The 22508-nt window shown below is 39.3% G+C and overlaps 1 protein-coding gene across 2 annotated transcripts; it reads left to right on the top strand.

Moving 5' to 3' along the window:
- Positions 1-1252: 1252 nt before the first annotated feature.
- On the top strand, positions 1253-22076 carry sun2 (Sad1 and UNC84 domain containing 2). 2 transcript variants are annotated; one of them, XM_051946108.1, is made up of 15 exons: positions 1253-1563; positions 10752-10860; positions 10974-11077; positions 12628-12933; positions 13020-13082; positions 13581-13732; positions 14297-14347; positions 14534-14572; positions 15181-15375; positions 15533-15670; positions 15789-15885; positions 16635-16750; positions 16916-17089; positions 17772-17861; positions 18874-22076. In XM_051946108.1, exons 2-15 carry the CDS (start codon positions 10754-10756, stop codon positions 18988-18990), a joined length of 1749 nt encoding a protein of 582 aa, XP_051802068.1. In that variant the 5' UTR covers positions 1253-1563; positions 10752-10753; the 3' UTR covers positions 18991-22076. The 2 variants fall into 2 exon arrangements, with proteins under 2 accessions (XP_051802068.1, XP_051802067.1); XM_051946107.1 differs by having other exon boundaries at positions 13017-13082.
- The last annotated feature ends 432 nt before the right edge of the window (positions 22077-22508 follow it).

Here is a 22508-nt window from a genome sequence, read left to right as displayed (position 1 = left end):
AATATGCAATACATGACAATCCATTGAAACAGAGATCACAAACTGCATATAATCATTGTTCTGGTTCATGTCACATTGTTTATTTTATTCACATTCACTCCTGATAGCTTTGGTTTACCACATCTTTGCTTTTGCATTCCCAATCAGTTCCCTTTCTGAAATGAAGTGGAAAATAAAAGAGTTTGGTTTGCTTCTAAATAGGCTGTAATAAAAACAACGCTGCATCTTTTGGAGGTTTAAGATTTCAGAAACAGACGTTATTGGCTAAAGAAAAGCTTCACAGTATACGGTGTATTTACTGACTTGGTTTGCATGTATTAAGAATTTATTCAGCTTTTATTCTGTAATTTGAGAATTCTGAAAGTCAAACACTCTTTATTTTTACAGTTTGTGCTTAATTCTGCTTTAAAAGTTGCCAACGACTTCTTTAACTTTGCCTGACGACCTGTCGTATTGTCTAACAGGCCTGTTTCAGCAGGTAGTCACTAATGGTTAGATGGCTCCACTCTGTGTCTGCAGGTCTGAATAGCAGCTAAAGGGAAGACAGTCTGGGAGAGCACATTTGTGGCCACTAGGAGGCGCTATATGTTTGCTTATCGCAGATGAGCTGCAAGAAGGAGAGCGGAAACTGTTCCAAAGTGTACAACATCATACATGTGGTCGTGTACAGAATAAAATAAATAAATAAATCACATTTAAAGGGGACTCTACGCACAGTACATTTCAGGTGAAAATGTCTTTTTAGTCAAAGTGTATATTCTTTTTAAGCAAAACGAGAAAATGACACGCCATTCTGATAAAGCGTATTAGATTAATAATTATTATTCTGCAACAACAACAATAGCTATTCTTATTATGTAAACGTTATTATTAATATGATATGTAATTAATCTAACAATTATAGTAGTAGTAGTAGAAAAAGACATTATTCCGTGCATTTATGGGATAAAATCTAATAACTAATCAAGCAAACTCAGCAAACAGGAAGTTTGTAGGAACCTTCAAGGAATGACCCGTGACGGTTCATTTTTTCTAGAATTTCAAGAAAGTCGCAATTTGTTGTAAATACAGAACAGCAGTGGGTGGTTTATTTCTTAAAATTACATGTAGTAGTAATAATAATAATAATAATAATAATAATAATAATAATAATAATAATAATAATAATAATAATAATAATAATAATAATAATGTACAGTTGGTGACCATTATTTTGTAATCCCCGCCGGAAGTGCGTCTCTTCCTGCTGCGAGCTTGGCTCAGCTCCTGTCCACACCGTAGCGGTGAAGCTGTCACAACAAGCGTCAGTCTGTTCCGCAGCTTCAGCCCCACAATCATGCTATCCATATTCTTAGTTAACTTGCGGGAATTTATGAGAAACTAAGTTGCCGTCAGGGGACTTAGTTGAGCGGACTTGACGCTGACGGAGATGTTTCTCGGTGTCGGTGAGGACTGAACGGAGGATTATCGTTTCCAGGGAGAACCTGACAGTTAGGTTGCCAGGCTGGCTGCTGCTTGGCGTCTTGTTTAATTTAACTGCGACAGACCAGAAAACATAACGAGGTGAGTTAATGACGCCGAAGTAACGACTCCAACTTTAATATCACGCTCGGTTGAACACACTTGAGTTAGAAACGGTGACTTTTCTGCCTCTGTGTCCGGTGTTCATCTCTGCTCTGCCTCAGGATGCTTTTGTCAGTTGGCTGCTGCGGTGCTGAACTACCATGTATTTCTTCTAGCCTGGTAGGATACCGGTAACCGTAGCTAACTACAACTCGTAATTACTTTTGAAAACACTCACAGTAAATTGGCTGGCTCGAAATGTTTGTTTAATGCATCAGTTAGCAATTAATATAGGTGTGAAGTGTTCGCGTGTAGGCGGATTTGACGTGTTTTTGAAACGGGGTTAGCTAAGTTAACGGCTACTTTAAACAAGTTTTTACCAACGCTACCCAGCTAGCTAAGTTGCTATCAACTATTTCATGTAAATGAGACGCACTACTGCAATGTTCCTTCTCGAAACACTGCTCAACCTGTTTAAATGGGAATAGCCCTTTTTTAAAACTTAACTTTACCTTATATTTCTGCATTAAAGCATTTTTACTTAACTTGTTTTATTTATCAAAAGCAAAACAAGCCCTGTGCTCTACTATTGAGGTCTGCTGGAGTATTAAGACTGTATGGGTATGACGAGTGGTAGAATATATTGAAAAGGTGCACTGTTATGCAAAATTAAACTAAAAGGAAGTTCCTTTTTTTGTAATTTGTTAAGGGACCACCAGGGATCGTTTAGGGGCTTCAGGGGATGTCTCAGCAAAAGGGAAGTGTAACTTTACCAAAATGAGGATTAGTGTTTTGTTATTGTTTACCGTTTACATTTTCACCACAGTAAGTTTGTTGGAAACTTCATATTTGACAGCTACGCTTCAGTTTCTGTGGGGCTGAACATCGTCTAACCAGTTTCATCCCACTTTTCTTTGTGGTTTGTGGCATCAATTTCATTTATACATAAGCGGCTGAGTACAGTATGTTACCATTATTACTGTTTGGTTGCGCCAGAGTTACTGTGAAACTGCATTTCATATGCATTTCCTTTGCGCCTAGTTACTTAAGTGCCTATTTTTCAGCAGGGTTTGAAAAAATGCACCATTGTTTATTGTGTTTTAATCTACACTACCGTTCAAAAGTTTGGAGTCACCCAGACTATTTCATGTTTTCCATGAAAACTCCCACTTCTATCCATGTGCTAACATAACTGCACAAGGGTTTTCTAACCATCAATGAGCCTTCCAACACCATTAGCTAACACAATGTAGCATTAGAACACAGGAGTGATGGTTGCTGGAAATGTTCCTCTGTACCCCGATGGAGATATTCCATTAAAATGAGCCGTTTCCACCTAGAATAGTCATTTACTACATTAACAATGTCTAGACTGTATTTATGATTAATTTAGTGTGATCTTCATTGAAAAAAAAATGTGTTTCTTTCCAAAATGAGGACATTTCTAAGTGACCCCAAACTTTTCAACAGTAGTGTTTTATGTTTACAGCAGCATATATATGAATAGCTGTTATTGAGCTGTGTTTACATGTCTCACAAATAAGAGCTGAAGCAAATTAGAAGTTAAAATGTGACTATTTAAGTTGTTCAGTGTGAGAAAGATGGCATTATGTGCTCAAAAGCTGAAGTTAAATAATTCTAAATAGTAAGATTTTGATATGTTTATTTTATTAATACATTGCTAGCTTTACACATTAATTAAATGAATAAAATAACATCGAAAGAGACATACTGAGGAGATATTCAAAACATTTATAATGCATTACAGCTGGTTGAGGTTTGAGGCGTGATACAGGGCACCACATTTGCTTGCCTGAGATTCTCGGGCAGGGATGCTCAGACAGCTGAGACGCCCAGCAAACAAAAGCACTGCAGTGGTAGAACTTCATTCCAGAGAAATGAAGTTGTCGATATTCTCCAGTCCTACTAAAAGCTTTACTGTAAGCCAGAATACAGCAAACTATCTACAGAATAGAAAACTTAGGAGCGCGAGCATCTGGTTCACATTGATGTAAACAGACCTTATTAGGTAGCTGTTTCGCTAAAATTCCTCCTCCTTAACTTCACAAAGAGCTTGGGGTAATTTGTTTAAAACCAGCGCTCACAGATGACTCATCTGCTCTGTATGTCTGAGTCATATTTCACTGGCACTGTCCTAATGTTAGCCACAGTCTTCAACCATTTGCCAGCCAGTTTTGGTTTCATGGTTACTGATTCTCTGCATTCCTTTCTTTGCCCGCTTCTTCCCGCATTTTTTCCCCCTCCTTGGCGTATAGTTTCTGCATTTTTCCTCTGTTTCTTTCTGCATTTTTTTCACGCATTCAGAAAGCCTAAACTTTTTTTATTCTCTCTTTAACCTCTTAAGCCCTGGCCATATTTTCAGAAAAAATGCCGGGATTTCTTCGGTCCACCCGTGGGCCGACTGGGCTTAAGAGGTTAAGAGTCACAGCGTCATCTTACACACTATCCCTTCTGTTTACACAATCCTGGCCTTTGGCACTTTGTCTGCTACTGAGTTACTCGCCTTTGCTGTGCCATTTGCCGTCTTTCTCTACTGTTCTCTCCAACCAGCAATGCCATTGTCCTATTCTGGTCCCGTTCTGTCTGTCTTTTACTCTTATGCTTTCTTTTATGTGTCCTGCCAGTGTCAGTGGTCAGAATATTGGATCAGTAACAGCGCCCCACCCTGCCCAGCCTTGCGTGAACAACAGTACCACATCTCGATCGCTCCTCCTGTCAGAGATTTTCAACCAGTACAGACTGGCTTATAGGGTTCACATGTATGTCTACAAACATGTGTGTATGATTTATTTTGCTTCAAGTACAGTGTACAAAGTCGTTGAATCATTAGCATGGGTCCACGCCAAGCTTAAGCGATGCATTTCTCTTGTATTTGTTTATGAATTGATTCATTACCTGTAAATCCTGTAAGGGGACAAAAGGGATGACAGAAAAAAACTCACTGATGTTCAGCAGACTTTCAGGTTTCATTCTCAAGTTTTACTTCCATTTCAGCTTCTTGTGGACAGTGGTAACATGCACAGTTTCATGTGGACACGTTTGCTTGAAGTTATTGCCAGGTGCAATGCACTTCTTTATGGCTGTCCTTTTTCATGCTGATTACTGGTTTAGTTTTTCATGAGTCTTTGCAAGTTTAGCAGTCATGTCACATGGGTTTAATCATTAGGTTTAGCACTTTGTTTTCCCTACTCTAGAAGAACAGCATCTTGTTTCTCTTTGTTCACATGATTGCCCCAGGACCTGCATCAAGTTTCCTTGTACCTTCCTGAGATTCTCCTATTCATGACCAAAGACTCAGTAAAAGAAGCGGCCATAATGTCAGAGTCTGAAAAGTAAAGCCAGTCCTTTAAACCTGTATTCTTTCCAATAGGGTGGACTTTTCTGGTTGTGAAAAGAAGTGTATTTTTTGGACAGAAATCTTTGAGGAAATTACTCTACTTCTCACTTGATTTATTACCGCAGTAAACGTTTTCCTAGTGAGTTTATGGCCTCAATTACTAGGTTGAAGTCTCATTCAACACTTTTGTAAATTATGGTCGCATTTGGAGACCCGTAGATAATGAAGCAGGGAATGACTCAGAGCATTGGAAATTGATAATACAGTGATCTATCAGTCAGGATAGAGGCATAGCAAGCCGTACCTGTGCACTTTGTACATTAATACATAGCTGTAAGGATGTTTACTGTCGTCTGTGTTTTCATCATAGAACTTTGACATTTCATTTTCTGTTTATAACACTTTGTCTTGTTCATTATTTGGCTGTTTTGAAAGGCACTGTTAAGAGTCAGCTTTCATTTTTTCTGTAAGTATTGATTTAAGTCCTTATTTTCTACAATCCAGTATCAGCTTTGCAATTAATTTTACAGTTACTGCGAATTGTGGCTGTACCTTGCTAACCAAGCAAGCTACCCCTAGAGTTAAGGGACATCTTACTAGTGTCTCTGGGTTGTCAGTCAGAATCACCTCTTGTCCTCACCAGCTCCACCCTTTTATACCAACATGGCCACTTCTGGCTCTAAAACACCAAGATGTTGCAAAATTCGAGACTTCAAAAGTCTACAGACTGTGGCATCACGGTTTCTGGATGTTCATGACACATGGTGCATGGAGGAATCATACCTAAAGTAAACAGAGTGCAGCGCAGTGCAAGAGTGACCAAGGTAACACATTCTCTCTCAGCAGCCATTCAGCGGAACAGTGAGCCTCTTAAAACTGAAATAAAAAGGCTTAAATGGGTTTTGCAGCCCATTCCATGACAGCAGCGTTCCAATTTTGGAGCATGAATGGGCAATTGTAAGATTCAGCTTGGTTTTCTATCAAGCTGATGGCATAATTAGCCTGAAAACAAAAAGGAAAGGCTACAGAAGAATGTAGGATTTGATCAAACATTTCTGCAGTGTTTCAGGGAAAATGGTAAATGATGAAAAGCAGCTTTGTGCAGCGGTGTCCTCTGTATAATGAGGAGGGGTCTGGTACGCTCTGGAGGAGAAAAGTGCTGAGCTAAGCTGCTCGATGCCACTTCGAGTGCAAGGGAGGATTTGAAGGAATTAAAGTGCAAACTGCTCCCCTCGCTACACTCTTGGCTAAAGCCTCTTGACGTTCTAAGAAGAAAGAAATTCCAAATGTGTGAAAGGGGAGCGTTTGTTTCCCAAAGATACAGGGTTGAAGATAGAGGCTGTCGTTTCTGTGGAGTCACAATGTTTTTGACCCTTGTTGCTGTTTCTCAAGTGCTATTGATACAATCTGCAAAACAGCTTCAAAGCATGCTGGATTTAAAAAGAATAACCTCATTGCATCTGTCACTGTCTACCGTTTGTTACCCGCATCAGTTAATACTGGGTCTCTTTTAGGGATGTCCCGATCCGATCACATGATCGGAAATCGGGCCCGATCACATGATTACAGACTCGATCGGGATCGGAAGTGACCTCCCGATTTGGACTCGGTTGGATATATATGTTTATTTTTTATTCAATTTCCTTTTTAAATGAGATGTATATAGATGAAAACAGCAATAGGCTCAAACCTGACAAGGTGGAAATGTTGGTTTTCATCAAGAAAAACATACATGTCCTTCAGTGAAACTCTAGACAAATATGTGCCATTCATAAGAGCACATTACTACTACTGGCCTTACGGTATTATAAAGTGGCTCTTTGTTAACTTTGTTCCCTATTGTTTACATGCCTTTGAGTTGAGCTGACCTGCTGTTTATTTTATAGAAGTTTATTATTTATTTATTTTTGCTGTTGTACCTAAGCCAAAAGGGAAATTTATTATTTATTTTTACTTTTGTACCTAAGCTAAAAGGGAAATTTATTTATTTTCTGATTGTTATTTTTAGTCACAGAAATGTACTGTTCTAAGTGTTGTTTTGAATTGACGTTAAGAAAATAAAAAAGGAAAACTTTTCATAAGTTTTTTTGTTTTTTTTAATAGATAATATACATATTTTACTATATTAGAAAAGAATCGGATCGGGACTCGGAATCGGCAGATACTCAAAATGATAGGACTCGGACTCGGTGGCAAAAAAACCTGATCGGGACATCCCTAGTCTCTTTAATGTCACACAACTAGTGAAGGTAATTCACCGTTGCTAAGGTTGAATCCTACGGGATAAGGATGAGTGCTTGGTTTGAAAATACGAGATAGAATTTACATAAGCAGGCTGATTGGATCAATATGAGGGGGAGGGTTAGAGTGAGACCATGCATTTATAGCAAGTAGATGGACTTTGCCTCATATAGTGTCAGTAAGTGAACAGACGGGTTTGTTAATATTCAGCTTTATGTTTAAAAAAAAAAAGTGTTTTGGAAAATGAAGTCTCACATGTGGACTGCTTGCCACTGAAAAAAAATCGGTTTCAGTGTGACAGTGTGTTGTCCTTGGTCACAGTAAACAGTAAAAGCCTCACTGTTGGCAATGACAACCACAGCGGTAGACTGCTGATAGGCGCTGTCGTGTACGATGTTGCTGTTATTGCCTGTTTACATCAACACAGTTTGGTTGGTTACAGTTTAGCCTCTTTTCTCTGATCAGTCTCGTAGTCCGTTTTTTTTATGTTGGGCTGAATATCCTTCTCAGATACTCTGGGTTGTAAAATTAAAGACAATGATGTGAACAGTGGATGTAGTAATGTTGAACATGAATACCGGAGAAGGCCATTGTGGAAAAGACATCTCAGTTAGCCATTATTATCTTAGTCTGTATCAGTAAACTAATTATATTTAGAAAAATGAAACGCCCTTTTGGGTAGTGATGGTTTCTGTGTGCATGTGTGCCTTCACACGAACTTCCTGACTGTTAGGTACAAACAGCCACAGCTTCCCTCTTTGTCGCCTTCTGCCGCTCTTTTTAGACACATTAATTTGTTACAATCTGCTGTACTTATGTCCTCGTATTGAATGTAAGCTCTGACAAATTTAGAACATATGAAACAACAAGTCACAGTCAGATATTGAAAGACTAGATCACAGAGAGGATCTAAAGTTTTGTTTTTTGTTTTTTCTGACAGCACAGAGTCAAGTAGGCCCCAGCAGATGTAACTGCCACAGCAGCACATTACGCCGTGTGGAGTACATGGTCCAGTATTTACTTTGAAAGTCTGGTTACTTTTTAACATCTTGCTTTAATGGCCACATTGTCTGACAACTTAGCTTGAGGTATGCAGCGATGTCTGAGAACATCAGAGACGCCAATGTTATGTTCTAACTGATAAAGACTTTGTGTGGTCACTAATGTGACATCCAACATTAGGATTTGGTCCAAACTACTGAATTAAACTTTGGTCCTCCTCAGTGTTTAAACCCGCTTTTCGCTCTGAACCTCAGATAAGTTGGGCGTCTACACAGAGGCATAGCTGAGCATGCATTATTATCAGTGACAGTCAGCAGGAAATACGGTTGATTTGTAGTCAATGAGTCAATACTTTTGCCCTCTTCACAGAGTACTCCTGAAACATCCACAAAAACATGTGAAGGAAGTGCTGTAACAGCAAAAGGGAAATATATGTTCCGTGTTTTCAGTAAATACATTAATCTTGCCACAGGAGTTGGCACAGCAAGCATGAAGGCTTGTGAGCTGTGGTTTATGCTAATTATCCGCGCTGTAAGACCACATCTTTGACCAATAAGATTTCTCGGCTTAAGATGCCTCTTACATAGTCTTTGTGATGGCGGCCGTGCTGAAAGTTAAACTTGTGGACACTTTGCAGCAAACATGAACAAAAGATGTAGCGGCTGAAACCAGGTCGTTTTCCACCCTCGTCTTTTACATCATGTGCTGTCAAACTACTTTCTCAAGACTTTTCTTCACTTGAAGCGTCCTGAGTCTGTTAAGGTATGCAGGATTTGTGTGTGTGTGTGTGTCCCTGTACAGTACTGTTTTGTACGATGCACTTTAAACATGTCTGTGTCACAGCGTAGTAGCATTGTCTGTCATCGTTCTTGTAAGTTTCTGTGTGTAGCTGCACTTGTTTGCGTGCTTGGATGTTGTGTTTTTCATTTTCTGTTTTCTCAGGGAGCGTTTGAGCAGCAGAACAGATTAGTTGGATTAAACGCGACTAAGATTAACTAAGAGAGCATCTGTCAGACACTTAGCGCTGGTCTTACTGCTACCACTACATCAACTGTTAACAGGCTCGCTGTTGCTAATACTGTATATTTCACTGTACTGACACCGTCACTGCTCCATCTGCTACTATTATTCAACTGTAATTAGCGATGTTAGACCTATTAAAACTTTCAGAGACACAGTCACAATTTCTACTGTTGTTGCAGCTGCTAATGCTTCATCCATTTCCGCTTCTGCTACAGCTTGGACCCTTCTATTAATTGTTCGGTTTTTGCCGCTAATACTTCACATAGCAGGACCAACTACTGCATCTACCACTTCTGGTATATGAAACTGTGTAAATACCAACTGCAGCTGATGCTCCAACCCTGCCAACAACCACTATTACAAATTATCACATGATCTGGTGCTATCTGTACCAGATAATAGATAGATAGATAGATGATAGATAAATACTTTATTAATCCCGAAGGAAATTATACAATAGTCCGTTGCTCACATTCATAAACACAGAAATAGAAATAAAGTTAAAAAGTACAATTAAAAAGACAAATAGCAACAGCCATAATAAATAAATCCAACATTAAAAAGTCAAGTGCAACTCCATAAGGTGCTTTAAAATTAAGGCACTGAAAAACGAAGTTCAGGACCAGCATCAGTCTCTCCTGCTCCTCCCTGAAGTGGCTGCATTATACAGCCTGATGGCACGAGGGACGAAAGAGTTTTTAAGTCTTTCTGTCGAGCAAGCAGACGTGCAGCCTTGGCAAAAATGGCATAAGTCTGGGTTTTTGTTTTGTTTTAAAGTGACAGAAATCTGCCTTAGCAGAAAAAAACACACCCCTGCTAGATTTTACATTATAGTGAATTGCGCATTGTGCTGTTTTGGACTGTTGAACAAAGAAAACAAGGCCTTTTAAGAAGTTGTTTTGGGTGCTAAGGCTTTGCTTAATGTTTTATACAGATTAATCAAGCAAGAAATTGCAGATAAATTGATATGAAGATTAAGCTTTATTTGGATGTCTAATCTCTGCTAATGTCAGAAGAAGTGATTAAACCTGCTGTATTAATTTTCCTGGGGAAAACCTGCAATTTTTAAGACAAGCATGTTTAGTTTTACTCAAAATGCACAATTTTGTAATTATCACTATGCTTATAGATAGATAGATAGATAGATAGATAGATAGATGGATTCTTTCTAAATCCTGAGGCGCAATTATGTTCATTTGGTGAAACTGTGATAAACATCCAACATAAACAGATTTATTCTTGGTAACTAACAGAAATAATCAGTTATAAACAAACTTTAAAGTACAGTTGTCTTATTTTTATAGGGAGGTTGTTCCATTTGAGAAATACTAGAAGAAAACAAGATTTGGCTCAATCAGTGTTGAATGTCGTGAACACGGTTTAACAAGTCTAAAAATAATAATTACTCCTTTCTTCACTCCATAGAGTTGAAATCCTACCTGTTTGCATTGTACTGAGCTTCACCTGTCAGTAGGTTCTGACCAGAGGCGTTAAGCAATTCAGGAAGGTATGTAAAATATCAGTTAATCAGTTGTTATTATTATTTTTTGTGTGTGTCTTTCAGTCATGTCTCGCAGGAGTTCCCGCTTGCTGTCCGGTGGCTACTACAATTCAGATGAGGAATCTGACTCAAGTAGTGTGACAAACATATCTTACAGAGAAAACCCGGTCAAGTAAGTAGCTGTGTGTTTGTGTTTTCATGTGCCTAAAGCTTGGTTTCCAGGTTCTCGTTTACAACCATAAACAGTCATTTTCCTTTCTCTCATACCTCTTTCTTCTTCTTCAGGGTTTTTAAGAAGAAGGCAGGGACCCGCAAGCCTGGCTCCCGCACCTCCAGTAGAGCAAATAGCAATGCCAGTTCTGGGACCCCTGAGACCCCTCGCACTGCAGGCCAGTATGATGGTAGCATCGCTACAGCACTGAAACAGAAATGACATAATATCCTGTCTTTATAATAGTCATATTAATACCATGAGTAGAACAGAGGTGGGGACATTTTATTTAGAGACTTTGCAGAGTAGGTTAAAAATTCCCCTTAAAGTTGAGGTTTTAAAACTGTTTGGTTCATGATTGCTTATTGTAAAACAGTGTCCATTTGTGACCCCTTATCACTAGATACGTACACTCAACAAAAATGTAAACGCAACACTTTTGTTTTTGCTCCCGTTTTTTAGGAGATGAAGTCAAAGATCTAAAACTTTTTCCACATTCAAAATATCACCATTTCTCTCAAATATTGTTCAAGATGCGTATACGACAGCGTGTACCAGTTCCTGCCAATATCAGCAACTTCACACAGCCAATGAAGAGGAGAGGACCCCCCTCTATAAAACAAAACTGCACCTTTCAGAGCGGCCTTTTACTGTGGGCAGTCTAAGGCACACCTGTGCACTGATCATGGTGTCTAATCAGCATCTTGATATGGAACACCTGTGAGGTGGGATGGATTATCTCAGCAAAGGAGAAGTGCTCACTATCACAGATTTGTGAACAATATTTGAGAGAAATGGTGATATTGTGTATGTGGAAAAAGTTTTACATCTTTGAGATCATCTCATAAAAAATGGGAGCAAAAACAGAAGTGTTGCGTTTATATTTTTGTTGAGTGTATGTTTACCAGCTTTGCAACCAAGAATTCTTTTCTTAATTCATTTTCAGAAGTTTAAAGAGGGACAATTAGCGAAGTAATTCAGAAAAAAATATACCACAGGCTATAATTTTGTGCTTTGTTCTGCTGATCCCACTAAGCTTATTCTTGCCCCTCTGAATTGTCTTTTACCCCTTGTAACAATGGAAACAAATGGACTAAATTTGTGATCATTTAATATATACAAAACATTTTAAGTAGCATTGGTTGCATCCTTATTCACTTGTCATAAATAGGGCTTTCAGCCAAATGAAGATGTTTTACAGTAAATATACACTACCGTTCAAAAGTTTGGGATCATCCAGGCAATTTCATGTTTTCCACAAAAACTCATGCTTTTATTCACGTGCTAACACAAAGGTTTCTAATCATCAATGAGCCTTTCAACACCATTAGCTAACACAATGTAGCATTAGAACACAGGAGTGATGGTTGCTGGAAATGTTCCTCTGTACCCCTATGGAGATATTCCAGTAAACATCAGCCGTTTACTGCTACAATAGTCATTTACCACATTAACTATATCTACGCTGTGTTTCTGATTAATTTAATGTTATCTTCATGGAAAAAAATGCTTTTCTTTAAAAAAAAAAGGACATTTCTAAGTGACCCGAAACGTTTGAACGGTAGTGCAAATTTGTATTTGTATTTTCTTAATTTTAAACAATTAGCATACATGTGGAATGCTATGTGTGTACATTTTCACTCATCAAGTTTTGGTAGAAGAAAAGAAATGCGTTAATCTCACCATCACTCACTCATCACACTTTATTTTTGTCTTTCCTGTTCTCAGGTCAGAGTCCGTCGCCCTTGAGCACTCAGACTGCACCTACCATGAGGACCGTGCCCTACGTCCCCATCACGGTCACCCCACGCCCAGCACTGACCCCATCATCAGCCCGGGCTCAGACCCCCACACACTGCCGTCCCGTACCTCCAGTGAACAGCCCTTACGCCGGGCTCTCCAGCTCCAGCGGGCCGGGATTACACTCTAGGCCTAACCACAAGGAGCTGAGTCAGAGTGGCGTGGACAGCTCGGGATACTCGTCCTCTGAGGGCAACGCACCTGAAGATCGTATATACTCCCACATACCAGCAGGTTTGTGCTTTCACAACCACTGCATGTGATTTGGCTCCTGGCTTTTCAAAATCCCTGCTAATCAACTTTCCTTCTCTTCCCAGTAGCTAAAGCTGCATTCAGCAGCAGCATGAAGAAACGTCTGGCTCTCTTACTGATTGCACTTCTATGTAAGTACCATAAACATTTAATAGACTTAAGTTTGCATCTACCAAAGTATTCAAATACATTTAGGAGGCATTTCATCACCTGGAAATGTCTGATGGGAGTGTTGATGGTTGCTATTTAGTTTTGTTTACATATGTGTATATTTTCAGTCAGTAGCACGGTTCTTTTTGCAGTTTCTATCACACCTACTTTCCTGAAAATATCATGCACTGGGGTACTCAGGGTTTCCCCCAGGAAATTAGAAGAGGTGGTAGTGTTTGCCGCCAAATGTAGTGTATGCCTTGCAGAGCGGCACAGCTTGGTTTCTTTTGCTTGTGTGGTTGGTTTGTGCTCACACCGTCTCCACCTCAGTGTGGTTGAATGAGTCACAGTAAGCGTCAGTCATTACAGGCTGCACATGTCAGGGTCTTTGATCTTCAAATGCTCATGGAGTTTAGGTGATGTTACCACATGTGTTTTAAGTGCTGTTCTCAAGGCAGTGTCCCTCCTGTCTTCTCCAGGTATCTGGTTGCTCCTTCCCTTCTTCACCTCTTTCATCTCCCGCATGACTGTCTCAAAGACCCCGTCACAGACAAAACCCAAGAGTCAACCTGTTCTCCCTGCCGCTCCTCCTCCTCCTCAACCCAACACCATGCATTCCACACCTACAGCGGTACGGCTCAAGTGTGGATCATCTGCATCTCACAGATTGTTTGTGCTGGATTCATAGATTGTCATTGGATGTGTGGGTGTATGTAGGTTTGTCAGTTACTGTGGGCAAATGTTTCCTGATTTTACAAAATGACCTTAACTTACCTAGCGTAAGTAGGTAAGTCCCTGAACTTGATCTTTAAGGCTTGCTCATGAACAAAAGCAGCAGTTAAAAAACTGAACAATAGCAGACAACAGTATTACTAGAATATGAGTAACTTGCGCAAGTAGAAAGTGTACATTTAGTGTGCAGAAGTTTTACAGTCTGCTGCTTTAGGAAGCTCAAGGGTCCTGGGATCAGGATCATTCAAACATTTTTATTGGGTCCCAAACATGAAGAAATGATCTGTTTCACTATTAATGACTCAGTATACTCTTAATTTAACCACAGAATATTAAAGATTACTTCCAAATTCATTTTTACAACGCCTGCCAACTATTTTAGGGTCGTTCATATTGAAGCTTGGGGTCTGTTTTGCTACCTTAATTATATTTAATACTTTAAAAAATGACGTCTTTCATTCAGGATCCTGCCGTTGTGTCTGCTGCTGTAGAAGCTAAGATGCAGCATCTGCTGGTAAGAAACAGTTTCTCTGCAGCATAGTGAAAAACATGAGGGCATTTCTTGAAGTGTTGTTTTTTGTAAATATGAAGCTTTGTGAATAATCTGTAATAAAGAAATTAAAGAAAGAACCACAACATCCCCACATGCTGATCTGAATGAAGGCACGTCGAATGTAACATGTTTGTGTGTTTGATGCAGGTGGATCTGCAGCTTAAACAGGAGCTCCTTATCTCCCAGGTAAGAGAAACTCTCTTTGTTTGTGCCAGTGTTTTTCTCCTTCATATGCTGAAGCTTCTCGTTTCCCTGTCCTTCAGTAGCTCTGTAACTGTTGAAGAGCTCTGCCAGGGGAGCTCATGATGGAGGCTGGATGGAAAGTGACAGCTATGGATTTTAGCAAATGACCACCGCTAGAGTACCATCTAGTGGTGGGGATGTGAAACTGCAGCATGTAGGAAGCTTTTTCTCCATAAAGTGCTCTGGAATGTCTGTCAGTCCTGAACACTTTTCCAAGATGCTATTACAGAAATCAATCATGCACCATCATTTCCAATAACAGACTGTGTTACCTTTATGAATTTGAAACTTGTGGTAAAAAGTATCCAGTTTTTTAGTCCTCAATAACTCCTTAGCCCAGAGTGAAACCTGGGCTAACAAGAGATCAGCAATGTAGAGTTTAATTAGACCCTTCACAGCTCCAGAAACCTCTGCAATAATAATGTTTTACACCATCGAGCCTCCCGACTGATTTAAGCAATACTCACCTTCACTGACACTTCCCAACACCCTTCTACCAGTCGTACAATAATTCCACTGATGACTGACTCATCCACATCTTAATCTCTCAGATGAAGGAGCAACTGCAGCTGGACATGCAGAACATGAAAGCAGGTCTGGAGGCAGTGGACTCAGACGGTCGGCTGCGTCTGGAGCAGGATCTGGCCGTGCTGGGCAGGCAGATAGAGGATTACCAGAAGGACAGTCGCTCTGCTGCAGCCAGTCTCAACCTCAGGATCCAAACTCTGGAGAAGCAGAATACCAAGGTAACAGTGTCTGATAGAGATGCGCCCAGCTGACAGGAGATTACAGATTTCTGCACTGTTTTTATAGCAAGACAGACATTAGGTAATTCTGTCTCCTGTTTCTCAACATGACGTTTTTGTTGTGCACGATTTCAGTGTGTCTTCCTCTCTTTTGTAGCTTTTCCAGGAGTTGTCATCCGTCCAGATGATGCCTCCTCCAGCCCCTTGTCCTCATACCAGCGCTGCTCCAGTCCTCAACCATCTCAGCCCTGAGCTTCAACAGGCCATGGAGAAGTGGCTCACTGCCCGCATCCAGGTAAACACATATACGCTGATACAGCGGGTGGTCCGTAAGATCGCTTTAAAAATACAGAACCCTGGTGCTGTACGCTCGTTAACGATCGACGTGTGCTCCTGTTGTGATTGTGAATCAGGAGCAGGATGCAATCAGAACTGCTGACAGAGGAAGCTGCACAGACTGTGGACATCCCATGGCTGACAGAATGGCTGACTTTGCTCTGGAGACTCAAGGTCAGGACTGTTGAGTTAAAGGTTGAATTATTTCTGTGGCCATCTATTGCTAAAATTCTGCAAACCGCGTGTACTGTGTTGGATGTTAAACTCATTTGTCAGCTAGTTTGTCTTCTCCATTCCTATCCAGATCTGACCCGTTTTACTGAAAATGTGGGAAAAATATATTTTCACAGTGAAACTTCTGATGTCCACATTTTCAACATTTTTGGGAAATTTTTGAACATTTTTTGGTGGGGAAAAAAAAGAAATGTTATAAATGTTTCTTATGAACATTCACATAAAAATCAACCAAAGTCCAGTGAATTCATTCATTCATTTTACTGATATACATGTAATCACTTTAGATTAGATATTTATAGGATTTTTTGGAAGATGTTTACTCATTTTTTGAAAATATTTACAAGAATTTTCTTGCCAAATTTGGGGCATTTTTTTAAAAAATAAAACTTTTAAGGAATTATTGGAATTTTCTTCCTGAAGGTTTTGCAAATTTTCAGAAATTTGGGGATTTTTTGCTGAATTTTTGGATTTTGTTCAGACAAGGAACCAATATTTTTTGGTGCCCGTAACTGAAAACAACAGGAGGGTTAAATGAAAATGGCACTTTGTCATAAGTTTTGCTTGCAAAGATTGGTTTAATTGTCTTCGTTTTGAATTAAAGGCATTCCTTTGACATTGTCTAAAATTAAGGATCGATTCAACAGTGTATCTTTAAATTCTTATTGACATTTTGTTTCTGTGTACAGGTGCCAGTGTGATCAGCACCAGGTGTTCGGAGACGTATCGTCATCGCTCAGCGTGTCTCACCCTGTTTGGTTTCCCTCTGTGGTATCCATCTGAGAGCCCACGCACCGTTATTCAGGTAGAACCATTACCTTTCTCAGTTTTTCATTTTTTATATCTTGGCTTATATTCTTTCCCCCGTCTTTTCTATCCATTTTTACCTCCTAAGTCATGATGAACTCGGTAGGTAAAGATTTTAAGGAGTTTCAGTTTTATTAGCATCTCCTCCCTCCTCCCCTTCCAGGGCTACCCGGTGCTGCTTCCAGGAAAGTGTTGGGCGTTTCATGGTGTCCAAGGCATTCTTGTCATCTCTCTGTCCCACCCCGTGAGGATAAGTCACGTGACGCTGGACCACCTGCCACGCTACAACTCTCCCACCGGTCGCATTGACTCCGCACCCAAAGACTTTGAAGTTTACGTGAGTGATCCCAGTCTGCCTCTGTTTTCCTTCTTTTTGTATTTACACACATGCTAAAAACTTGTCAGATTTAATCACGGCTTTTTAGAAGTGGAAATATCAATCACTTGAACTTTAATTTAGTGTTTAGGATTTTTATATATATTTTGAACAGTACGTCATTTAATAGCTCTATAATGAACATATGCTAAATTCTATACGGATGTGAAAACAAGTTGTTAGCCCAAGATGTTTGGCTTAAATTTACTTTAATTCATTGAAAGACTGCTTCCCAGAGCTGACTGATATGGATGAAAAAAACAGTATTAGGTTGAAAAATTCTAGGCTTTAGCTAAGTCTCTGGAAACTTCTTAGATTACAATTCTGTCCCATAGTTACATTCACAACAGCAAAATGCAGCTCTGAGTCACTACATGCTATTCTTTGTTTGTTTGTTTATTTCACAATGTTACACAAGTCAATTTTCCACTTTGAGATCAATGGAGTCTTGTCAGTTTTTACACTGTGAAAATGGACACCCTGAAGAAGCTACAAGCTATGTAGTGTTTTTAGAACCGACTCACATTTCCCCCTATAATGGATGATTACCAAGCTCAGGGGGAAAAAAGCCGATCGTCACGTGAAGCATTTTTTCTCCAGCGATTCTGAACTTTAACATGGCTGTAACTTCTCTCTTTCCCAGGGCATGAAAAATGACACAGAAGAAGGAACACTGCTGGGGAAATTCACTTACGATGAGAACGGCCCGTCAACGCAGACGTTTAAGCTGCCTGTGAGTTCAAACTGACGATAAATAGTCGATCCCTGTCATATTTACAGAAAGCCATAACACCACAAACACCACCAGAGAAGGTGGGAAGTCTTGAACGTCAACATGAAATCAGAACTACCTGGTTTAGTTTTTGCTGCTGTCCCTTTCAAAGTAGTCTCCTTGTGTGCTTTTGCAACACTGGAAGTCCCATTATTTAAACATGTGATGAGTGCTCCTGGCCTGATGCAGTTCTTCTGGTTTTATAAAATGTGGCCTTTTAAACTGTAAAAAACTGCTGTTTTTGCTCTCGGTGGTAGCCCCAGACCCGCCTCTTATCCCCAGTGATTGTCCTGAGCTTTAACCCCTTGATGCCTGTTGTCACACCACTTTCATTCAGACTGTAGCCGAGATAGCGTGTCCATTCCCCCATTCCCGGTTTGTGCATATTCAATACGTACCTCAGAACCTTTTGCAAGCCCTGGTTTCTGGTAGGACCAGTTGGAGAGAGACCTAATTATTGTATATCTGTTATTCTGATGTCTACATTTTCAACATTTTTGTTGAAAATGTAGACATCACAATAACAGATATACAATAATTAGGTCAGATATACAATAATTAGGTCAGATATACAATAATTAGGTCAGATATACAATAATTAGGTCCCTCTCCTTTCAACATTTTTGTTCAAAATGTATTATTATTATTTATCGATGTATCTGTGTTCTATGTGTTGTAGATAAGTTAGCAAGCTCCACTTATTTTAGCATCAGCTGGAAAGCAAACACACAAAAAGTGTTGAGAAATCTCAAACGTGCCCTTACCGCTGATCACAGTAACATGATGTCATTCAGGTCACATGACTTGTGACGGTTTGCACCTGTGTGGACGTTACATGCTCACGATCCACAAACAGTCCCAGAGCTTTCTGATCACTCTCACATTTCTTATCGTCTGTCTTTTAACCTTTAATCTTTTTGTTCATCTTCCTGTCTCTCTTCTTTTCCCCTGTGCCCTCTGTCCCTTTGTACAGAACCAGAGTGACGTGGTTTATCGATTTGTGGAGCTGCGAGTTCTTACCAACTGGGGTCACGTCGAGTACACGTGTCTTTACCGCTTCCGTGTGCATGGAACGATCGCCTCCACATGAGACTGGAGCTTCTCTGAAAGTGACGTGGCAGCGCATTCTAACATATCAGAAAGTACATTTGCAATGCACACTTTTTTATAAAAATTAAAAACCACTTGATGGTCTGAGGCCAAATGCTACTGAAAACATTTTTAGTGTTGACTTGGGTGTGGCAACAGGTTTTGCTGTTTTTTTGTGATTACTTAATGTTAAAACGACAAAATTACGAGAGCTTTTTGTGCAGTGCGCATTCAGCTTTAAATAATGGCAGAGGAGAAAAATGTGATTCTAAAAAAACCAAAAGTCTACCTGGTAAAACCATGTGGAAGTGTAAGGTTCTGGCAACTTTATGCTTTCAGTCATATGAGCGTGCCACAAAATCATTTTTAATCTTTTCCTATTTATTGAGGGTTTTTTTCCTGCTTTACGTTCTTACAGCGCACAATCACAGTGGGAGCTCCCTGGTAAAATAGCTTTTCTTTCCGTTTTGCCGCTGGGTAGCTACAGTGTTAAATGCCTTGCTCAGTGGTACAAGTCAAAGCAGCTCACTGTACTGACCCAGATGTCTGCAAGGGGTCTTGGGATTTAAACCAGCAACAACTGGTTCCGGTCAGACCCATACGGTCAGCCTGCCACATCACAGAAGTAATGACATTGATGAACTTAACAAGGTTGTTTCTAACTTGTGCTGTCCATTCTCTGACACAAAATGAAGCTCAGTGTTTCACTTTTGTCATGATAAAGGTTTAGTTGGTGAGGTTCTGAATCAAACATGTGGCCTGATGTCTGACCAGGTTGAAAATGTTTTTACACCATTTTTTGTCAGGACAGTGTTCTGATTTGTAGTTGACAGAAGGGGTGTGCAACCCTCTGAGCAACAGGTCGATAATATACACAGGACAGCAGTGAATGTTGTTTAATAAGTGTTGTTTGTTATTGTTAAGTTTGATTTAATATTCCTACAAAGGTCAAATATGCAGCTTTGTAACATGTATTTTGTTTTCTCTTTTGGCAAGTTTTGATTTTATTTCTGGTACTTGAATACTTGAAAAGCTTTTTTCTGACCTCTCTTTGAGGAGACGTCGCGCTGAATCCCTGACGTCTTTGTTTCCACATCCTTGTACAGAACACTTTCATTTTGTCTGAGCTCCTCGACCAGGAAAGATTTGCGTTATTTACAAATGCAGTCATGAAGTTACGAAGAATAAGTTATGTCTGTTTTGTAGGATGCATTTGAAAGTGTTTTTTGATTATTAATATGCTATACATATGAAAAATCATTCAATTTTGTTCTTCAAAATCTGGAAAATACCTCTTAACACAACAACAGAGCTGCCGGTGTTTGTTTTAGTTCGTTTGTTGTATATTTTATTTAGACGGAACAGAAAGGCTTTTTAATGAGGTGCACTAGAGATGATTCCAGGTAACAGATAACTTTATTGATCTTGTTTTCAGATGTGCATCATGGCAGAATTTACCACAAAACAGGACCACAACCTTTTGTTGAGTTTTTCTCTTAATGAAGCAGATCTAAGAGAAGGTTTGAGCTCACAGGAAAGGTTTACCCATATTTAAAATAACAGACGTGCATGCCATGCATTTATTTTGTAATCTCTGCTCAAAAGAAATCAAAGTAAACTTTTGAAAAATTCTTATTTATTTTTGTAAATTTTTGAGATGTTTGGTGTTTGCTGATGATGAAATCCTTCAAAATTCTAAAAGCTGATTTTTGTAATAAGGCAGTCCTAGTGCATCCCGTTATGTATTTAAACTTGGATTAATTGTGGTTAATACAAGGACTTTGGTACAGTTCTAATATGTTTAGTTTGCAGTATTTACTTTCTTCATTAAACTCCTTGATTATGCATAACCATGAATTTATAGTTATTTATCTTCTTACATGCGGAAGATGTAAAAAAAAAAAAAAAAAAAAAAAACCCAGCCTGTTTAAAGGGGGAAGTACAGCTTATTTCATAGGTTCGCAAAGCCACTATATTGTACAGGCTCTTAACAATGTTTGATGTGACACAATTTAACATGCTATGCATCATTTTAAAACTTTTGAGTTGCAAATTATCATTTTAACAGTTAGAAGTTACATGCAGTGATCCCTGGGGACAAAATCTTGTCATAAACATGCCAATACACATTTCCCGGTGACCCATATTTAGATGCTATCTACTCGGAGTCCATAAATTTTGGGTTAATGACTATTATAGCTTTTGATAGAGTAACCTACAGTAAAACAAATAATGGGTGCTTTGGGGATAACTCTTTTTTTTATTATTATTTTATATCCCTTATTAATCCCTCGAGGGGAAATTCCGATTTTCGCATATCCCCCCGTCTGGGGGGGTCAGAGCGCAGGGTCAGCCGCGGTACAGCGCCACAGCAACCATTTCAATATAAATAACTCTTTACTCCAGAATGAAAATGGTCTTAAGTGGTCAGATTATAAAGTATTTAAAAAAGCATCCATTATTTTAAGAAGTACTGTCTTAAGAACAATCTGTGAAAAAATCGCTCAAATAGCTTAAAAGTTATTAGGTTTTATGTAACGCCTGTCCCAATGCATACAGATTTTGAGAAAATGGCAGATAAAGATCGTGAACCATGCACAAGTACTCACCAAGCTGTTGTAAGTCACTAACTAAGCATTTCTTTGACACATAATGAATAGTTTAAGCACTTAATTTTTTCAGATTTTTTCAGGCATGTAAGGTGTACTCCCCCCTTATTTGATTTGGAAAAAAGTCTGAAGCTCCTGCGACCTGTGTGTCACGTGTGGCGTTGTTGTTGTTGTTTAACAGCCTGTACAGTGCTTTGAACACATGACTCAGATTGCATAATTCCTCTTTAATTCTTGTTGGTGTGAATCTTTAGGAGCAACATGAACAGCATGGCTTTACTTCATCACACTGAATGAGGTTCATCTCTGTCTATAAATTGTGTTTTTCACAATCAAACAAGCCAAAAAGTTGACTGTTAAGGCACATAATGTCGGCTACTGCCTGAAGTGTACTACAGGGTTATTTGACTTTAAATGCCTATTTGTAAGCCAAACTGGGAATGTTTGATTTATTAAATAAAACATTCTGAAAAAATAAGGTTGTTTTTGTATTTTTTTTTTCTTACATCCTGTTCTTGAATGTTGGCTGTGGAGTTCATATTGATGTGCCACAACTTTAGAACCACCTGCCTAATGTTGTCAATAGTAGAACCATCCGTGCTGACTTAACACGGTAGAGGACATTATACTGTAAGGCCTCGCCACTTAAACAGTTCTCAAATCTAATTTCTGGGAGACTGAAACCCCAAAGAGGGCAATAAAATAAAACATCTCACCCTCCCTCCGAACAGCCAATCATCTGTTTTGTAACAGCCATCAGGGGAACATAGAAGTAGTACAAGTATGAAGGAAAATCCTTTTAACTCTGCCAAGGAAGCGTGGAGTTATGTGACGATCGGCTTATGTTTGTCTGTGAATCTGTCTGTCTGTTCGTGTGAAACATTACTCAAAAATGGACTAACAGACTTGG

The sequence above is a fragment of the Acanthochromis polyacanthus genome, chromosome 3 (genome assembly GCF_021347895.1).
Source record: "Acanthochromis polyacanthus isolate Apoly-LR-REF ecotype Palm Island chromosome 3, KAUST_Apoly_ChrSc, whole genome shotgun sequence".
NCBI classification, from domain to species: domain Eukaryota; kingdom Metazoa; phylum Chordata; class Actinopteri; family Pomacentridae; genus Acanthochromis; species Acanthochromis polyacanthus.
Note: the sequence above shows the minus strand (reverse complement) of the source record. Positions and strands in the feature narration are given on the sequence as shown.